Source organism: Boleophthalmus pectinirostris, unplaced genomic scaffold, assembly GCF_026225935.1.
Source record: "Boleophthalmus pectinirostris isolate CB_2022bp ecotype Guang Dong unplaced genomic scaffold, ASM2622593v1 HiC_scaffold_17, whole genome shotgun sequence".
Lineage (NCBI taxonomy): Eukaryota > Metazoa > Chordata > Actinopteri > Gobiiformes > Gobiidae > Boleophthalmus > Boleophthalmus pectinirostris.
In genome coordinates, this window is record NW_026571115.1 from 30,442,445 (window position 1) to 30,463,192 (window position 20,748).

Below are 20,748 nucleotides of genomic sequence, written 5' to 3' on the forward strand. Positions count from 1 at the left end.
TATGTCCCGGCTGACTGTTCGTGTGCTGTGTTTGCAGAGCCTGTGTTTCAGGATCCAGAAGATGCTGGAGGCTTACAAACCAGACTGGTGTGAAACCCGAGAGGACTGGTCTGTCTTCCTCTTCTCTCCTCAGAACAAGTGAGCAAGCGTTTCATTCTCTTCTGTGTCGTGAACAGTGTTGGGAAGGTCACTTTTAAAATGTATTCCTCTACAGATTACAGATTACATACCTCAAAATGTAGTTTGTAACGTACTCCATTAAATTACTTAAAGTGAGTAACGTAATCTGAATACTTTGGATTACTTGATATTGTCCTGTTTTTTTTTTAAAACTACATGAACTTACCAACCACATCCTGAAAATTCTTGTTCGTTCAGTCTTTACTTGACCACATAAAAAATATTATTGATAGAGAAATGCTTTATATATGAGATCACAATTATGTCCACTTTACTGTTAGGTGTCATATTGTATTAGTTTAGTCCTAGTTTAGACCTGGTTTTAGTCCTAGTTTAGTCCAGGTTTAGTGCTGGTTTTAGTCCTGGTTTAGTCCTGGTTTTGTCCTGGTTTAGTCCTGTTTTAGTACTGGTTTTAGTCCTGATTTTAGCCCTGGGTTAGTCCTGGTTTAGTGCTGGTTTTAGTCCTGGTTTAGTGCTGGTTTAGTGCTGGTTTTAATCCTAGTTTAGTCCTGGTTTAGTGCTGGTTTTAGTCCTGGTTTAGTGCTGGTTTTAGTCCTGGTTTAGTGCTGGTTTTAGTCCTGGTTTAGTGCTGGTTTTAATCCTAGTTTAGTCCTGGTTTAGTGCTGGTTTTAGTCCTGGTTTAGTCCTGGTTTAGTCCTGGTTTAGTCCTGGTTTAGTCCTGGTTTAGAGCTGGTTTTAGTCCTGGTTTAGAGCTGGTTTTAGTCCTGGTTTAGTCCTGGTTTAGAGCTGGTTTTAGTCCTGGTTTAGTGCTGGTTTTAGTCCTGGTTTAGTGCTGGTTTAGTGCTGGTTTTAATCTTAGTTTAGTCCTAGTTTAGACCTGGTTTTAGTCCTGGTTTAGTCCTGGTTTAGTGCTGGTTTTAATCCTAGTTTAGTGCTGGTTTTAGTCCTGGTTTTAGACCTGGTTTAGACAGAGTTTAGTCCTGGTTTACTGCTGGTTTAGCCCTGGTTTTAGTTTTGGTTTTAGTCCTGGTTTAGTCCTGGTTTTAGTTCTGTTTTTAGTCCTGGTTTTAGTTCTGGTTTAGTGCTTGTTTAGCCCAAAATGTGAAAACAGGAAAATACCTCCATGTAATCCATTTATTTCAACAAAGTAACTGTAATCCAATTACCACTCACTGGAAACAGTAACTGTAACTGAATACAGTTACTCATAATTTGTACTCTGATTACATAACTCCGGTACATGTAATCTGTTAACTGGTCATGAAATGGTAGATGTTAAAGCCACATTGCAGAAAATAAGTTATAGTAATGTGCTTTATTGTGTTATTTTACAGTTAATGTTAAAGGAAACGTAAGATTTAGATTTGTAATTCCTTGTAACCGTGTTCCCAGATACGAGGGAAACATGTTCAAATCAAATACAGCTTTTACTGAAAACAACTGTGATGCTGATTTATTCCTGAACATGACCAAATTGCTTACGATATAATTTAGTGTTTTGATTTTCAAGCAGAGATAGACTGATGAGGACGATATTTTGCTCTGGTCAATGTGCTGCATAAAAAACACACCTTAATACGAAGAGATAGCTGCACAAAACTTAACAACACCGCTCGCTTAAAGGTTTGTGGTAAAAGGGCGGTGGGTGAGGTTGTAGTAAAGTAAAATTACATTAAATTACATCGCAGATCAGCCCAAAAATCGGCCATCGGTTGCTCTGTATTCTAAACAATCAGTAATATTGGTCAGTTTCTATTCTCAAGATGATCCTCACATCAATCTCTCATTTGCGTTGGCAGATTCAAAGCTGAAATCCAGTGTTTTTAAACCTAAAATGCCTCTTTCTGATCTGAATGGTTATGACCTAAACCCCAGCACCTACAGTCAGTCATGAGTCAGTGCTAGTGCAGCCTCTGCAGCTCAGTGAGAGAATTCTGGAGGTTCTGAGCTTTCACGTGAGGCCTGTACATAAACTGAGAATGAGACAAACCTGGATGTGTCTCTATCTGCAGGTTAGGACACAGGCAGCACAGGTTCAGTTGTGATTATGGTACATTTTTAAACTCCAAGAGCACAGGCTACTACATTTAATCTTAAATAAAGATATTATGCCACTTTAGTTCATGTAACTGCAAATAAATTAGATTTCTAAAGAAAAAAAAGAAAAGCTAAACTCATTTAAGACAAAATATTTAAATGGAAAAGGGTGACAACATTTAATATTTTAATTTAGGGTTCAGGGAAATCCTAGAAAAGTCATGGAAATTGAAAATGTCATTTTCCAGGCCTGGAAAAGTCATGGCGTATCTTTTCACTAACTGCAGTGTTCTGTAAAGTTCTCATGAGGCTATTATGATTATTTCTGAAATATATGCACCTTTTGTTTAAAAAAAGACAACAATAAATGCACTGACAGTGTTTTGAATGTTAAAAACTATAATACCAAACCATAAGGTGATTGGAAAAGGTTAACATTTCATATTTAGCCCTAAAAGTCTGATCAATTCTTCACATGTAGGTGCCGTAAAGTCATGTCATGAAAAATTCACTTTAGGTCATGAAAAAGTCATGGAAAAGTTTTGGAATTTTGTCAGTGAAAAAGAGTGGGAACCCTGTCAATTGCACATGTAAAGTCTTTTGTTTGTCCCTGGTTTTGTCTTTGTCCTGTTTTGATTCTCACACAGTTTAACTCATGAAAACATTTCCAATTTGCGTGAACATAAATGATATGAATTGAAATGAATGTAAGGTTTTTAGCTATTAAGGTTTTGCATCTATGTCACAAAACCACGTGAACTGGTGTTTATGTTGGAGCCACATTGGAGGTCGAACTATCCATCTGGATGAACTTGTAGGATAAAATTTGAATTGAATAACAATGGTTTTGACCTGTGTTGCTGTTGGATGTTCTGGCCGGAGTCAATCTGTTAAAGAAGGAGGTCAAAGTATCTTTCTATCTGATCCCGGCTGATAAAGATCGCAAAGAGGGATGGGGCTCACTGAGTACAGTCGTCTGTGCTTCAACATTTCATTTCTGGTGAGGGACCATCTCCACACAAACGATGGAGGGATTTACAGTAAAGAAATGACAGATACTATACCAAGTATTTCTTTCTCGTAGGTATGAAGAATGATAACCCACTTTCACCGGATTACGTCCCATCATTATTATTTCACCAGTGAAAGCCAAAGTAAAACTTTAGGAACAGAGCAAGCGTTGATTAGACTGACAAAGCGGTCCGTCGGAATTAGATCAGGATCTATTCCACAACCCAGGAGGACGACTTTAGCTTTATATCTTTCTAATAACGGCTGATCTAACGAGCTGGCGATATCGGACAGTTTTATGTCATTTGCACTGTTTAAAGTCACCATGATTATATTGTAAACCGAATAACACCATTCAGATCAACCCCAATCTTGACCTCCAGTATGGCTGCCGAAACATTAAATGACGTGACTGCCACGTCGCACGCAAATCCTCAATATTTAAGACTGCAGTTCATGTTTTTATTATGTTGTGTCATCCTCATAACTATGCAAAAATACTCAGATAAACACTTTCTCTCCTTCATATACCATTTCAGCTCCAACCTTCCTCCATCCCACCTCCACCGCCGCCGCCGCCGCAGCAGCTCCACCAGCCTCCTCAGCCTCTCCATCTCCTCCTCTTCACCACCGACACCAGTAGCCACCTTCACCCGCTCAGTAACCCATCTCCCCTCGCCCATTTGTCCACGTCTATTTAAAACCGGGTCTGAAATACGAGATGTTTTATTTCACATTCTATTTCCTGTCTCCCCGCAGATTCCGCCTGATGTGCCAGTCCATCATCGCGCATAAGCTCTTTGACTATGTGGTTTTGGCTTTCATTTTCTCCAACTGCATTACCGTGGCTCTGGAGAGGCCCAAGATCCTGCAGGGGAGCCTGGTAAGCCCCATTCAAACGCTCTGCCTTGTCCGAGTGGGTAAGGAAATAGAGAAGGAATTCGCACAGGAAGAGTTAGTGGTTGTTATGTAAAGAGGTAACTAAAGTTTATCTCCCCCGGAATGGCCTGTCTGCACTGCACTGCAAAACAAACCGATGTCTGTGTATGATCACAACATTTTAGAATATCTATAGTTTAAACTTGAGAATTCTACAATGGATTTTGCTGTTTAAGTGTCAGATTGCAGATTTATTGACCTAGTTTGTAGGTTCATATCTCTGTAATTACTGGGCCTATCCACATGAAACAAAAGAAGGCTCAAAGTTCTTTCTCTATAAAAAAAAAAAAAAAAAAAACGTGATGTGAAGTGTTTAGTTTTTTTTCACAGTAGCTTCATGAAGTATTATTTTATTTTATTTATGCATTTATTTTGGGCAAGTAAAGATTTACATGTATATACAATGGAACATATAACATAAGTGAAATCATAATAGAAATGAAAATAACAAAAAATACATTAAAAAATTAACTATTATTATTATTTTGCCCAAAAAGGAGTGGGAAGAAGAAAACTTATTTAATGATCTTATTTTGTGTTTTTCAGACATTTTGAATTGAACTATATGAACTATTTACAAGTGCAGACAAAGAGTCACTGTTATAGTTTGGTAGTATAACATAAGTTTACCAACAGTGGTAAAGTTAAAGATACAGACAATGGTAAGAAACAACAAATACAAGTAATGTAATGGACAGCACATACCAGCAATGGTAAGAAAACAACAAATATAAACCAGCGCTACAGAGGCAGTATTGTTCTGTATTCTCAATATTCAACACCAAAGACGTGATTGTTGTCAGTTTATTAGGGATGGTGCAAGATCTCGTGTCACAAGATCTCAGGAGACAAAATAAGATCGTGCACACTTGAGAAAAATTATCTTGTGAGATTTTTTCCCAATTTTTTTTTTACATTTGGATTGGACGAAAAAGGCTTACGTGCTCGTGAGTTAAATCTTACAGTTCCGAGAAGCAATACTAGACTGGAAGTAAAAATATGAAATCAAATATATAGAAAATTGTGACTCTAAAACTAGAAACTGAATCGGAAAATTTATTTATAAGGAATTACACAAAAAAAATCTCATCTTGGCTCATTCTCGCGGGCCCAATCTCGTATCTCATTTCGTTTTGATGAAATTTTGTCTCGCTCCACCCGTACAGATTACTATGGCAAGTTTGTGGAGCCATTCCCTAACAAATAGTGATAAATTTCCACATTTATGGATTATGAGAATGGGTATTTCTTCCAAAAAAGATGAACTCTTACTCATATTTGTGAGTTCACAGACTGGCGAGAAACCATCTGGCCTGGCTCCCGCTGTTGTTAACCGAATGAATCAAACATTGCTTATTTCTAGGGATGGTACAAGATCTCGTGAGACAAAATTGCCACAAGATCGTGCACAGACGAGAAAAATGATCTTGTGAGATTTTTTTCCCAAGTATTTACATTTGGATTAGACTAAAAAAGAATTACGTATGGGATGGGTGAGTTACATCTCTAACAGTTCCAAAAAGCAATACTAGAATGGAGACAAAAATATGAAATGAAACAAATAAAAAATTGTGAGGCCAAATTGGAAACTGAATTGTTAAATGTATTTAAAAGGAATTACACTAAAATATCGTCTTGGCTCGTTCTTGTGGGCTCATATCTCGTCACGTTTTGTAGAAATGATGTCTCGTTCCACCCCTACAGATTACTATGGTAAATTTGTGGAGCCATTCCCTAACAAATCGTGATAAATTTCAACATTTATGGATTATGAGATGGGGTATTTCTTCCAAAAAAGATGAACTCTCACTTATATTTGCGAGTCCACAAACTGGCGAGAAACCAGCTGGCACGGCTCCCGCTGTTGTGATTAACCATAAACCAAATGAACCAAACATGGCTCATTTCTTGGGATGGTACAATATCTCCTGCCACAAGATCTCATGAGACAAAATTGGCACAAGATCGTGCACACCAGAGAAAAATAATTTCATGAGATTTTTTTCCCCACAAGTTTTCGGTTTGGACCTAAAAGGGTTACGCCTCCGTGAGTTACATGTCTAACAGTTCTGAAAAGCAATACTAGAATGGAAACAAAAATATGAAATCAAATAAATAAAAAAATGTGAGGCCAAAATTGGAAACTGAATTGGGAAATTTATTTATAAGGAATTACACCAAAATTTTGGCTTGTTCTCATCGTCTCATTTTGTTGAAATTATGTCTCGTTCCACTTCTACAGATTACTATGTCAGTTTTGTGGAGCTATTCCCTAACAAATAGTGATAAATTTCAATATTTGTGGATTATGAGACTGGAAATCTCACTCATATTTGCAAGCTGGGTGGTTTGGGTGGGAGGTTCTGACCAATCACAGAGCAGCATTGTGGTTTGGGTGGAGTCAAAGATTCCAGAAAAGGCTCATTTCTAGGGATGGTACAAGATCTCGTGAGACAAAATTGCCACAAGATCGTGCACAGACGAGAAAAATTATCTCACAAAATTGTTTTCCAAGTGTTTACATTTTGGATTGGATTAAAAAAAAAAAAAACGTATGGGTGAGTTATATCTCTAACAGTTCCGAAAAGCAATACTAGAATGGAAACAAAAAATATGAAATCAAATAAATAAAAAAAATTGTGATGGCAAATTGGAAACTTTATATATTTATTTATAAGGAATTAAATTGGAATTGGGCCTAATCTCCTACAGTATCTCTTCAAATTTTGTGGAAATTACATCTTGTTTCACCTGTACAGATTACTATTTAAGGTTTGTGAAGCCATTCTCTAACAAATAGTGATACATTTCCACATTTATGGATTATGAGAATGGGTATTTCTTCCAAAAAAGATGAACTCTTACTCATATTTGCGAGTTCACAAACTGGCGAGAAACCATCTGGCCTGGCTCCCGCTGTTGTTAATGAATGAATCAACATTGGCTTATTTCTAGGGATGGTACAAGATCTCGTGAGACAAAATTGCCACAAGATCGTGCACAGACGAGAAAAATTATCTTGTGAGATTTTTTTCCCAAGTATTTACATTTGGATTAGACTAAAAAAGAATTACGTATGGGTGAGTTACATCTCTAACAGTTCCAAAAAGCAATACTAGAATGAAGACAAAAATATGAAATGAAACAAATAAAAAATTGTGAGGCCAAATTGGAAACTGAATTGGTTATGTATTTAAAAGGAATTACACTAAAATATCGTCTTGGCTCGTTCTTGTGGGCTCATATCTCGTCACGTTTTGTAGAAATGATGTCTCGTTCCACCCCTACAGATTACTATGGTAAATTTGTGGACCCATTCCCTAACAAATCGTGATAAATTTCAACATTTATGGATTATGAGATGGGGTATTTCTTCCAAAAAAGATGAACTCTCACTTATATTTGCGAGTCCACAAACTGGCGAGAAACCAGCTGGCACGGCTCCCGCTGTTGTGATTAACCATAAACCAAATGAACCAAACATGGCTCATTTCTTGGGATGGTACAATATCTCCTGCCACAAGATCTCGTGAGACAAAATTGGCACAAGATCGTGCACACCAGAGAAAAATAATTTCATGAGATTTTTTTCCCCACAAGTTTTCGGTTTGGACCTAAAAGGGTTACGCCTCCGTGAGTTACATGTCTAACAGTTCTGAAAAGCAATACTAGAATGGAAACAAAAAATATGAAATCAAATAAATAAAAAAATGTGAGGCCAAAATTGGAAACTGAATTGGGAAATTTATTTATAAGGAATTACACCCAAATTTTGGCTTGTTCTCATCGTCTCATTTTGTTGAAATTATGTCTCGTTCCACGTTCTACAGATTACTATGTCAGTTTTGTGGAGCTATTCCCTAACAAATAGTGATAAATTTCAATATTTGTGGATTATGAGACTGGAAATCTCACTCATATTTGCAAGTTGGGTGGTTTGGGTGGGAGATTCTGACCAATCACAGAGCAGCATTGTGGTTTGGGTGGAGTCAAAGATTCCAGAAAAGGCTCATTTCTAGGGATGGTACAAGATCTCGTGAGACAAAATTGCCACAAGACCGTGCACAGATGGGAAAAATTATCTCACAAAATTGTTTTCCAAGTGTTTACATTTTTTTGGATTGGATTAAAAAAAAAAAAAAAACGTATGGGTGAGTTATATCTCTAACAGTTCCGAAAAGCAATACTAGAATGGAAACAAAAAATATGAAATCAAATAAATAAAAAATTGTGATGGCAAATTGGAAACTTTATATATTTATTTATAAGGAATTAAATTGGAATTGGGCCTAATCTTCTACAGTATCTCTTCAAATTTTGTGGAAATTACATCTTGTTTCACCTGTACAGATTACTATTTAAGGTTTGTGAAGCCATTCTCTAACAAATAGTGATAAGTTTCAACATTTGTGAATTATGAGATTGGATATTTCTTTCAAAAAAGATATTTGCGAGTTCACAAATGATGACAAGAAACCATCTGGCCCGGCTCCCGCTGTTGTGATTACGCGTAAACCAAATGAACCAAACATGGCTCATTTTTAGGGATGGTACAAGATCTCGTGTCACAAGATCTCGTGAGACAAAACAAGATCGTGCACATGTGAGAAAATTATCTTGTGAGATTTTTTCCCAAGTGTTTACATTTGGATTGGACTAAAAAGAATTACATATGGGTGAGTTACATCTCTAACAGTTCCGAAAAGCAGTACTAGAATGGAGACAAAAATATCAAATTAAACAAATTGTTAGGCCAAAATTGGAAATTTAATCATGAAATTTATATATTAGGAATTATGTTAAAATCTCGTCTTGTCTCGTTCTCATGGACCCAATCTTGTATCCTGTCTCGTTTTGTGGAAATTGTGTCTCGTCCCGTCCCTACCTATTTCATTTGATCAGAAACACAAACTATTTTGTCTCTGAAAAACTTTTTCTGCATTTGTGGACAGGGAAGATGTAACTGGATGTAAGAAAAGTTCGATTTTCCGGCTTGTTCCGCTGTTGTGACACTTCTACCAGTCAGACTCAAATATTTGTCATGACTTCCCACTTTTCCAGACTGGTTTCAGTGACAGCCATTCCAGACTGATAAATGTGTAGAGTTCAATTCAGAGTGCAGCACATGAACGTGAATTCACCCTTATGATTCCACAATAATAATCCTAATTTGAGTATTTGTGACTAGTTTACAGATATACACCCTCAATTTAATGTGTGGCGACTAAAAAAATACACTCCTGGTCTATATCTTCTACGTAAATAAATAAAAAAAATTATGAAAAATTAGCCCTTCAAATGATACGTTTCAATTTTGAGTTCCAGTTATTTCAAGTCATTCTAGAGTTTCTTTTTTGCAGTGAACACCGTTTCCACTCACAATGAAACTCTTTGGTTTTATGATGTGATAAATAGCGGTTTTAGCTCTTCCTGACTGCATTGTTTCCTCTCTCTCTTCTTTTTAGGAGAGAGTGTTCCTCACCGTCTCCAACTACATCTTTACGGCCATCTTTGTGGGAGAGATGACTCTAAAGGTAAAAGTTTATCGCCTGTATCTGTTTTATGGTCAATGAGCCTTGAATGGAGCATTATCAAAAGCACATATAGGCCCCATATTCAGGTTTGCTCAATGTTAATGCCTCTTCTACCAGAACAAAACAGAACTGCTTTTGTTAAAGGGACACTCACTTTTCTGGTGGAGAGTACAGCACAACGGTCTCCATGGAGATGTTTTATTGTTGTGCTAAGAATGTTCCACAGTACTGCATTAAATCGTAAACTGTATGTATTTATTTATTTATTTATTTGATAGGGACAAGTGCCGTGTTTTTCAGACTATAAGGTGCACTTAAAATCCTTAAATTTTCTAAAAAATAAACAGTGCGCCTTATAATCAACTGCACCTTATATATTAATTCTGGTTGTGCTTACTGACCTTGAACTGATTTTATGTGTTACAAAGGGCTCAAAAATCTGTCAAAATGTTTTAGTACGACTTTGGTAAACTACGAAGCTGCGCCGCTTGATGGATTGTCGGAGTATTACGACTGCCATAGTCAGGAGCCTTGAAGAGTCATGTCCTTTAGTCCGACAGAAGCTGACCACATCAGTGCACAAGGAGCGAGCTGTTTTTCAGCACTTATAGTTTATGCAAAGTAGCCGTTTCGTTTCTGTAAAATGTAAACTATTGTGTGCAAAGCTGCATTATAAGTGTCTTGCCCAAGGGCAAACAGGATCAAGAGTGGGATTTGAACCACCAACCTTCAGATCAGTGGGCAAACGCTCTACCAACTGAGCTACTTTTATCCAAAAGCCCATCAGGAGTGAGCTTGTTGAGGGCATTTGGCCTTTCCTGCCCGTCTCACTGGTTTAGGAGAAGGCTGTGAGTCAGTCAGTTTGTTATTGATGTTCATTTCTTGATTAAAGGATAAAATCATGAAATAAAAACACCAGGATCACGTAGAGCAGGTTAATATTAACATTTCAAGATCTACATGTCAAACCTGACAGGAGCAACCTGTGCTCACTTCCTATTTCTCTAGCTATATCAGGGGTCTCCAAACTTTTTTTTTTTTCTCCGGTGAGCTACTTTTACAAAATGAAAATGCTGAAGAGCTTCTCATTTTAACGGTCACAAGAAATGTAGTAAATTTAAGAGCCATGATTAGATGGGGTACAGTTAGATGTTTATACATTTATTTATACATTTACAATCCTATTTTTGTTATTCAGAAGAATATGTACAATTCCGAAATCTCTTGGTGAGCTACTTGGAAGGGAGTGGAGAGCTACTGGTGGCTCCTGAGCTACAAGTTGGAGACCCCTATCTATATCATCTGTACATTTAAACTTAAAAAACATGCTTTTTTGCTGTAAGCACATCTGAACTTGACCTGGCAGCTTCTTCATGGAGACGGATGCTGTAAGTTTAGTGCCATACTGTGGAACATTCCAAGCAAAGCACCACCTACCTACTACCATCTCCATGGAGACCGGCTGCAGACACCTCCCCCCGGTGCATTGATGTCTTTATTTATCTCCAATCTGTTTTCCTTTAATAAGTTGGACCAAAGTACCTCATAAATAATGCACTCCCGCAATCAATTATTAAGACTTGAGGAGCTACAGCCCGTCAGCCTGGGGCCCTCTTTGTCTGGGGCCGTATGTGGTGAGGGATGAAGGTTTTAACTTCAGGGGCCAGACGTGACTTTACTGATCTGTTCAATATGATATAATGTTGTTTCCATGTCAACTTTAAAGGAGCATTGTGTAACTTTTCTGGTGGAGGGTCTGTCAAATGCTTTTCTTCATGGAGATGTTATTGCTTTGTCTGGAATGTTTCGCAGTGTGGCATTAAACTTTTCTATCTTCGTGGAGACCAAACCGGACCAAGTTACAGGTCAGATCTGTGGAGAGGCGACCCCGCTCACAGTCAAAATGTTGTTTTTCTTGGAATTTTTGAGCTATAAAACCACCTGTAAATGAATTAAAAGTAAAGCTGTTTAATGTCATACTGTGGAACATTCCAGGCAGAGCAATGACATCTCCATAGAAACAAGCAGGTGAACCAAAAAGTTACACAGTGCACATTTAAATGATGTTTTAACAGGAAATACTCATCTTTGTTAGTTTGACCACTTTAAAACCAGACTATAGATTAAAAGAAAAGCTGTATGTTTTTTGTTCATCATTTTCATTGTTAACTGCACTGAAAAAACTGGAGCTCGCTTCTCCACAAACCTGCCCGTTTCCATGGAAATGTCATTCCTTTGGTGATAATCTTCCACAGCATGGCATAAAACCTGCATATGTCCATGTAAAATGTTCCAAATTATGGTTTTAACTTTCTTTTTCCATAGAATCATGTAGGTGTAGGTGCCACCTCCAGAAAATCAAGTACTGTCACTTTAAATCTGTATGTAGAATAATTTGGTGTCTTTAAAGGAACTGTATGTAAAGTTTTGATTTTTAATTCCATAAACATGTCTTATTCTGTCCTCAGATATGACGTAAACATGCCTAGTTTTTCTGTTATAATAATCAAAACTTTGAAGATCATCAAATCAATCTACATAGAAACTTAAAGGTACAATATGTAACTTTCTGCAGATAACATGCACAGTGTATCTTTAAATGTGTACACAAATTAATGATTTGGCACCTGTATGTAAGATTTTGATTTCAATTTCCATAAACATGACCTAATTCTGTCTATAGATATGACGTAAACATGCGAAGTTAGTCCCTACTATTGCTTGGTGTTTTTTTCTTAAAGGCCACGCCCATGCCCTGTTTTAACTAAGCCCTGATGAAGACCAGTTTTTTCTTCTGCGATTTTTACTTCTTTGGAGAGTTGCCTGGATTCTGTTGTGTTAAAAGTTTTGATCCTTTTTCCAAGAACACCTTCTACCTGCTTCCACTGATTGGAAAACCTCCAGCAAACAGCCACGTTTTTCTTTTTTCTATACAAACATGCCAACTTGTTTACGTTATAATTTGGAGTTTTGGTTCTCAAGACGATTATCCAATCAAAAAACAGAATGAGCCTCACGTGATTTACATACTACACCGTAAATGTGTAAGATCTGAATGGAGACGAGCAGGTGATGGGGCCTTTTTCACTGGACTATCTAAATAATATAAAGACGTTAATTTCCCCTATAGTGGTCCGGTCTTCCATCATGGTACAGGCTGTTCTGCGCTCGCCTGATTATTCCTGGTTTAGCCCCATGTTAATCCCATGTGGGCCGCTGTGTTTTCATGTTCACATCCGATTCAAATTCGCATGATTAATGACTTATTTTCAGAACACACACGCCCGCAGCTGTTTGGGACATAGAATAATGAATACATGACAATAATTACGTGTGTATTATCCATCAGTTTGATTAGTGACTGCTCGGGACGATCACAGGTTTAACGTGTGTTCAGCGTATGACAGGCTGAGTGTGACAGCGGGGTTCCTGTCACTGTAATTTTAAATGATTTTCAGTAAAGCGATGCTAATATATATGTTGTTTGGACTAGGGATGGGCATGATTGGTCGACTAAGCGATAATTGATCATTAAGAATTTTGTTGATTACTGTTAGGTTTATCTAAACATTGTAAACAAGAAGAAAGACAAGAGATTAATTCAGTTTTACTCGCGAGGAGAACGGGCAGAGAGTGGGCATCAAAACCAACAGTCTCCACACGTTCTGATGACTCAAGGCCGCTCTCCTCTTTTTATTTCATTAGGAGGCCCTAGTTACAGAATGATAATTCTCAAGGGGAAGGGGAAACAGCCAAGACATAATAAGAAACTGGTGCAGCTATGCATAGTCCAAACACATAAAACATGATTAACAATCAGGAGGTGCCTTAGGTTTGGTCAGACACCATCATAACTCTTGCATGTGTGACAGTGGGAGTTGGCTTCATGTGAGGAATCATCTCGAGGTTCACAAGAGCGATAGGACACTGCACACAGTTGTCAAACACACAGAGGTTATTCAACAAGTGACAAGTGATTGGTACATTATAAATGAAAGAATTGTAGTACATAAATGGTTAACTCATAGGCCTAGAATATCACACAAGTATTTAGCAAATATGGGATAATAAAATTATTATGACAATTACGGTCATTTCTAATCGACAAACCAAATGTAGGTTTCTGTGCGTAGAGACGAAGCTGCATCTGACAGCGCAAACACGAGTTGCAGCCTCAGTCCCACATTTGGGCTGTGGCACCTCTTTGGAGACACTGTACCACTCAGTGAGGGCGTTTAGATGCACATCTGTATCCCGGTTTCGTCATGTTGCATGTTTACGCAGTATCCCAGTTTTTGCAACATAAAGAACGGCGCTAAACCTGCATACGTACGATCTTTGAAAACATGGCGACACACACAGAGCACTCACCTTCAGCATCAACACAACATCCCTCTGTCACAGAGAGAACAGAAGCTGACAGAAGCTGAACCGCATCAGCGGACAATAACATTTTCTTTTTTTTTTCCCGCTTAGTTTATGCAAATTAGCCAAAGCTGCATTAAACACATTACAATGTCAAACGGGCTGATGTGTCTCTATAGTGGTTATGGTTTATATGCTATGAAGTTGAGTTTATTTATGCAGATTAGTAATAGTAATAATAATGATGATAAATTTTGTATATAAAAACGTTAATGATTAATCGAAAATTGATCGTTAATTCTCCCGACGATCGACTAATAAAATTTAATCGAATGCCCATCCCTAGTTTGGGCATTTTTTTACCTCCGGCCAAGGAGGTTATGTTTTTGCCCGCGTTTGTCTGTTTGTTTGTTTGTTTGTTTGTTTGTTTTGTCTGTTAGCAACATAACTCAAAAAGTTATGGACCGATTTTGATGAAATTTTCAGGATTTGTTGGAAATGTGAAAAGGAAAAACTGATTTCATTTTGGGGGTGATCCGGAAGAAATCCTGGATTCTGGATCACTTTGAAATTTTAGTTAACATTGTGGTAAATGGGGCCAAAAATTTAGTTTCTCAATATCTGGGTTAATTATTGACCAAACCCCATGAAATTTGACTCAGGGATGGACAATGGGATCCTCTTTCATATTCCAAAGGCTGATCCGGATGTCATCCAGAAGACTGATTTTATCGCAATTTATATAAAAAATGGGGGTAGTCCTTGGCGGAGGTCTGCGCTCTCTGACTGCTTTTCTAGTTATACTTATAAAAGCGAAGTTGTGTAAGATCGAGAGCACCACGCTGTATTCGATCGGCCGCACTATAAAACACAGGCAGCAGGTAATTAGCAAGTCTTAAGTACCAAGAATGGATAAATGTGGAGTTTGTTAGAAGAGTAAAACTTACCGATGGTGACGTATCTGGGAAATACTGTATATCAGATGCAGTAAGGAAGGAAGTTACATATCTGACAAAAAATGTGTGTCTAAAAGGGGAATTACAAAGATTTGATTACAACCAAATCCACCCGCACAACAAGAATGGATCAGGATTGTGGAGAGAGTTTCAGTGATGCAAAGAATAATCTGAAAGGGTATAAATATGGTGAGTGATGGGAAAAGTAAAATGCATTTATTAACAGGGAACTTAAAAGTCTTAAAAAGGCCTTAAATTTCAAGTTCCTAAATTAAGACTTTAACTCTTAAATGATGTTGTCCAAGTCTTATTTTTTTCACAAAGGTCTGAAGTTTCATTAGCCTATTTTTTTTGTAAACTCGACTGGGCTGCAGTGCAATGTTAAACAACAACAACGTGAAATCATGTAACGTGAATGAACGTCTAATTTGGAGTATGCGCAAACAATACTTTGGTTTTTGGCAATGAGTAAACAATCAGTCAAGTGGAGGAAGATGTTGGATGGATCATGGGGAAGTGTAGGTTTAATCCACAGTGGCTCTTAGATTCTAGATATAGTTCGGTAGTGGTCTTAAAAAGGTCTTAAAAAGTCTTAAATTTGGGGTAATCGGACCTGGGGATACCCTGATGAATGACACCAATAAATATAAACTCTTGTGTCTGTCCTGTTGTGTTCAGGTGGTGTCCATGGGCTTGTACATGGGGGAGCAGGCCTACCTCAGGAGCAGCTGGAACGTCTTGGACGGTTTCCTGGTGTTCGTGTCCCTCATCGACATCGTGGTGTCCATGGCGGGAGGGGCCAAGATCCTCGGGGTCCTTAGGGTGCTCAGGCTGCTGCGGACACTGCGCCCACTCAGGTACGGGTCAAGTGGAAAATTACAGAATGTTTTGATGTTTCGTAGATGTTTTAGAATGAAAGATGCATTTATGTATTTTATATTTGTTGTATTATTGTATATCATTATTTTATTTTATTTTACACTACATAAACTAGACTGAAACACTGCATGCAATCCATTCAAATGTCAAAAACAGGTTTTTCTAAGCGAGCACACAAATTATCAATGACCATGGCCTCAGTGAACATTGGGAATTTTAAAGCTAAGTGTTGCAAGAGTAATTACATATTTTGTCATTTGGTTCTGAAATAAATTATTCGTTTAGAACAATTTTTTTGCTATTTGCTCTCTCTCAAATGATCAGCCCTCAAACTGAGAAACTAAAATGCAAAAGTAAAACATAAAAAGGTATATTTACTAAGCGTATGCACAGGTGCTTTATGCATTTGACACTGTAAAAAGTAGACACAGTGAGATTTGCTCTTGGGATATTCAAAAGACGCCCTGTTTTACGTACATTTCGCCAAAATGCGCAAATAAGAAGGAGGAAAAAATGCAGATTCAATCATTTAGAGACCCATTCTCTCACTGATTCTGCTCCGATAATGTGTCCCAGACTCTGCATTTTTGGCAGCTCTATAGAACGCTACGGTAAAAGTGTGGACTCAGTTTCCAAACACGTCTCTGGTGCGGCGGATCATCTGTTTCTCCTTTACGCATCTTTGGATTTGGCTCAGACAGGGCAACATGCACGAGGCTTCTGTGTCTATAGGCGTATGTGCGTATCTACAGTGAGCACGGTGTAAAGCTGATGATTAAACAAATTTAAATTGAATCCATTTTTACTTAATAGGCCTGTAACGATAACAGATTTTGCAGGACGATTAATTGACCAAGAAATTATTGCGAAAAACGATAATATTGACATTTTGGGACCAATTTCAAAGGGCATATCAGTGAGTAAACTTATCATATAATGCAGGCCAGGGGAGTCCGACCTTTTTCCTCTGGTGAGCTACTTTTACGAAAGAAAAATGGCAGACAGCTACTAATTTTAATGGTCGCAAGAAATTGAGTAAATATAAGAGCTTTGGATGGGTACATGGGTACGATCAGTCGAGTGGAGGAAGATGTTGGATGGATCATGGGGAAGTGTAGGTTTAATCCACAGTGGCTCTTAGATTCTAGATATAGTTTGGTAGTGGTTTTAAAAAGGTCTTTAAAAAGTCTTAAATTTGGGGTAGTCAAACCTGGGGATACCCTGATAAATGACACCAATAAATAAAAAAGTGCATTAAAGTGTCACTACCAAATGCCTGTTTAAATAAGAACCTGTAACTCCAGACTTTTGTTTTGTTGTTTTGATTTATATTGCTCTTTGTATGTTTTGAAATGCTTTCTAAAAATCTATAAAAACAAAGTTACAAAGTTAACAATGGTAGCGGGCAGCTCGGAGCAGTGCTGCAGCATCTTACAGGTGGTGTCTGCCAAAAGTGTCTCCAACAGACTTCAACCAGCTTGTGTTGGTCCCGAGTGGGAACTTTGAAAAGTGGAAAGTGTGCGGGTGGTGCTTGGTTTATGTATATGTATGGTAAATATTTATTCTAATGTACAGATTATGTCATATTGTAAAAACTACTTGGTAGAGGTGTGCAAAAATATTGAAATACGGATATATCATGTTATGTAATTTGGGTAACACTTTATAATAACTACACCTTACTTAGCCTTAATAAAGCATGAACAAAGATTTAATTAATAATGAACAAACATTTAATTAATAATGATTCATGCTTAGTAAATGCTTAATAAAGCATAATTTGTCTTCACTTTAGAAAAGCGCTCAAAGACTTAACTAACAGATAACAGCTGCCTGAATTATCATTGCATTGCATTATTAGTAAACCATTCTCTCAATAGCTTATTAATGATTAATAAATGCTCAAATGGTTAGTTTATGAGTAATTAAGTATTAAATAATTATGAGTAACTATTTACGGCACAGGAAAATTATGTGCAAGTGCTAATTCTGGTAGTAATTAAGTAGTTACTAAGCATGAGTCATTATTATTATTATTAAGTCTTTGTTCATTATTAATTAAGTCTTTGTTCATGCTTTATTAAGGTTAAATAAGGTGTAGTTATTATAAAGTGTTACCTTTAATTTGATGATACATTATCAATATCGTAGGCTGCTGTATCGATATATCACTGAGATTATTTTAGGTGTATTGTACTAGATACATTTTTTTTACAGTTTGATGGATATAAAAAAAATGTAAAAATAAATTACACAATTATTCTCCATTTGTTAGTGCACAAAGATCGGTAATAGGCATTTACTTACATAAAATTTGAGTTATTCAGCACAATATTCATAATTCAAAAATAATTTGGGGAGCTACTTGGAAAGGGGTGGAGAGCTACTCGTAGCTCCCAATCTACAGGTACAGAGACCCCTGATGTAGGCTGAGTGTGCACACGGAGCAGAAACAGTGGAAAATCAAGTACAACACGCCAACAAATAGCACATAGTTTGCACTGGTAATTTAGCACATGCTTAAATATAAATATACCCCAAATTGTGGTGTTGTTTCCAGGGTGATCAGCAGAGCTCCTGGTCTGAAGCTGGTGGTGGAAACCCTCATCACGTCTCTCAAACCCATCGGAAACATCGTCCTCATCTGCTGCGCGTTCTTCATTATCTTTGGCATTCTGGGAGTACAGGTAGGAGCATCTACGACAACATTATACACGTAACCAAGAGATTCCAACAGGAGAGGTCTAAAAAAGGTGTAAAAAATGAAAAGGGCACAAAAAGTCGAGTGAAGATATTGAAACTAAGCTAAAAACAATGCTCCAACTAGTTAATTTGCCGTGTAGTTTAGTCAATTTGAGAATTAGTGGTCTGATTTTACTGCACCGAGAAGTCGTTTTAACAAGACAAAAACACTAGCAGTAACTTCAAAGTCAAAGCCTCTGTTATAGTTTAAAGGTTGTATGGAGGATTTTTTTTTTAGCTTCAAATTGTCAATGAAAGTTTAAAATACCATTACAGAGATGCAGCAGCCTTGTAATTATGATGTCCAAAAAAAAAAAGAATGAAAATCGACGTAGTGAGGCCAGATAAACATCAGCCAATAGATAACGAGGCTGCCTCATTTTCTATTGGCTGGTCGGTTGTCAATCAAACTCCCTGTGTTCCTAGTGTAACTGACTCGTCGGCGCGATGGGATTACGTGGTTTATGCAGCGGTTCTTAGAGTCTTTTTCAAACTGTAGCTTCCTCGCAGTTTGCACAAAGTCTGTTGCGATGGTGGACGAGAATCTACGACCAGTTCAAAAGAAAGTCCGTTTTTGAGGTCGCTGAAAGAAGAAGAGAAGGGGAAAAGGAGCGAAGCCAAACTGAGGTGATTCTTGGAGATTCCTTCCAGCGATGGCGCCACTGAAGCAGACGAAGGGTCTAAAAACTGACGCGTCCGTCGCTAAGTTACTTCTAGACAGGTCACTTCAACAGTAATTCTGAACGAGCACCGGCTGTAAACAAGCGTGATTTCTAGAGTAATGCCGGGCGTACACTGTGCGACGACTGGCGGGAGGATGATGTTTCTACTAAGGGAGCTTGTGGAGGACGGAGGTGGTTCACACAGATGCACAGCATTTGAAAAAAGTTCGTGACTGTCGCGATGTAGTTTCCGTCTTTTACCCTAAAAAAAAATGAAGCCTCGGCCCGATGTACAAAAAATCTTTTAACAGATCAGATCATTAGGATTACTCAAGGATTATCCAAACATGTGTGAATGAAAGAAAACATAACTCCAAGTATTAAGTTTTTAAGGAGTTAACAACATTATAATATGGCTCAGGAGTCAATTTTGAACCATGGTGTTGGTGAAGAAGAGAGGGGGAGGCTGTTTTTTTTGGCTGCTACTACGGTATTTTATTTATTTATTTTTTGTCAGAAATGGCAAGAGGGGAATAAGCGTGTGTTTTTTATGAATGGCTTGCGAAGTGATTGACTTTGACTGATGACAAGGTGACAGGAAGCACGAATAAAAGAGGAAATACAGCCTTCCTCATTCAGATTATCGACGTTTTCAATACTTCTTTTACAAGTTCTGTGCTAATTGTGTTTTTATTTTTCAGCGCCACCTCATTATTTCTGCTAGCCCGCGCATAAACCCCAGAAAACATAGTACTTTCTACCTGAATGTGACATCATTGCTGTTTCTTTGTTCCCTCGCTGACAGCTGTTCAAAGGCAAGTTCTTCTACTGCTACGGCCCGGACACCAAAAACATCACCAACAAGTCCGACTGCCTGGAGGCCAACTACAAGTGGGTCCACCACAAGTACAACTTTGACAACTTGGGACAGGTTAGTATTGCACTGCATTGGCTTTTTGTGTACTGTCAGTTACTGGTGCCGGCGCTCCAGTAACAGCTTTCTGGGGAAAATGGTCTGTTGCAAATAGAAAAGCTGGGTAGAGTGGTCCAAATGTAGTCTAGAAATACAATATTTGGTGTTATTCAGGCAAAATTGACTTTTAAACGTCTTATAATTGTTTACAGGACGGCGTTGAGAATTCATATCTTTTCTTACCCTCCATCAGTGGTGGAATGTAATGAAGTAAAAGTACTGTACTTAAAGGTGCATTGTGTAAATTTGAGTCCATCACCTGCTGGTCATTGTTCTTTCTGGAACGTTCCAAATATTCCAGGTCTGCCTTACATTTATCAAATTACAGGTGCTTTTATAGGTCAGAAATACATAAAAAACAAACAGACATTTAGACTGTAAGTGGTGTTGCGTCTCCACAGATCTGACCTGTAACTTGTTCTGGTTTGGTCTCCATGAAGATAGAAAGAGTTACTATCATGCAGAGCAATAACATCTTACTGGAGGCAAACATTTGACAGACCTTTCAC

The 20,748-nt window shown here is 37.8% G+C and overlaps 1 protein-coding gene across 1 annotated transcript in view; it reads left to right on the forward strand.

The window, feature by feature from the left end:
* Positions 1-20,748, forward strand: part of cacna1ia (calcium voltage-gated channel subunit alpha1 Ia) — a 493,137-nt gene that overhangs the window by 374,974 nt on the left and 97,415 nt on the right. The window contains exons 18-23 of the mRNA XM_055153099.1: positions 38-138; positions 3,949-4,072; positions 9,594-9,662; positions 15,662-15,840; positions 18,423-18,549; positions 20,072-20,197. Coding sequence (XP_055009074.1) covers positions 38-138; positions 3,949-4,072; positions 9,594-9,662; positions 15,662-15,840; positions 18,423-18,549; positions 20,072-20,197 — 726 coding nt within the window. The remainder of the gene's footprint in view (positions 1-37; positions 139-3,948; positions 4,073-9,593; positions 9,663-15,661; positions 15,841-18,422; positions 18,550-20,071; positions 20,198-20,748) is intronic.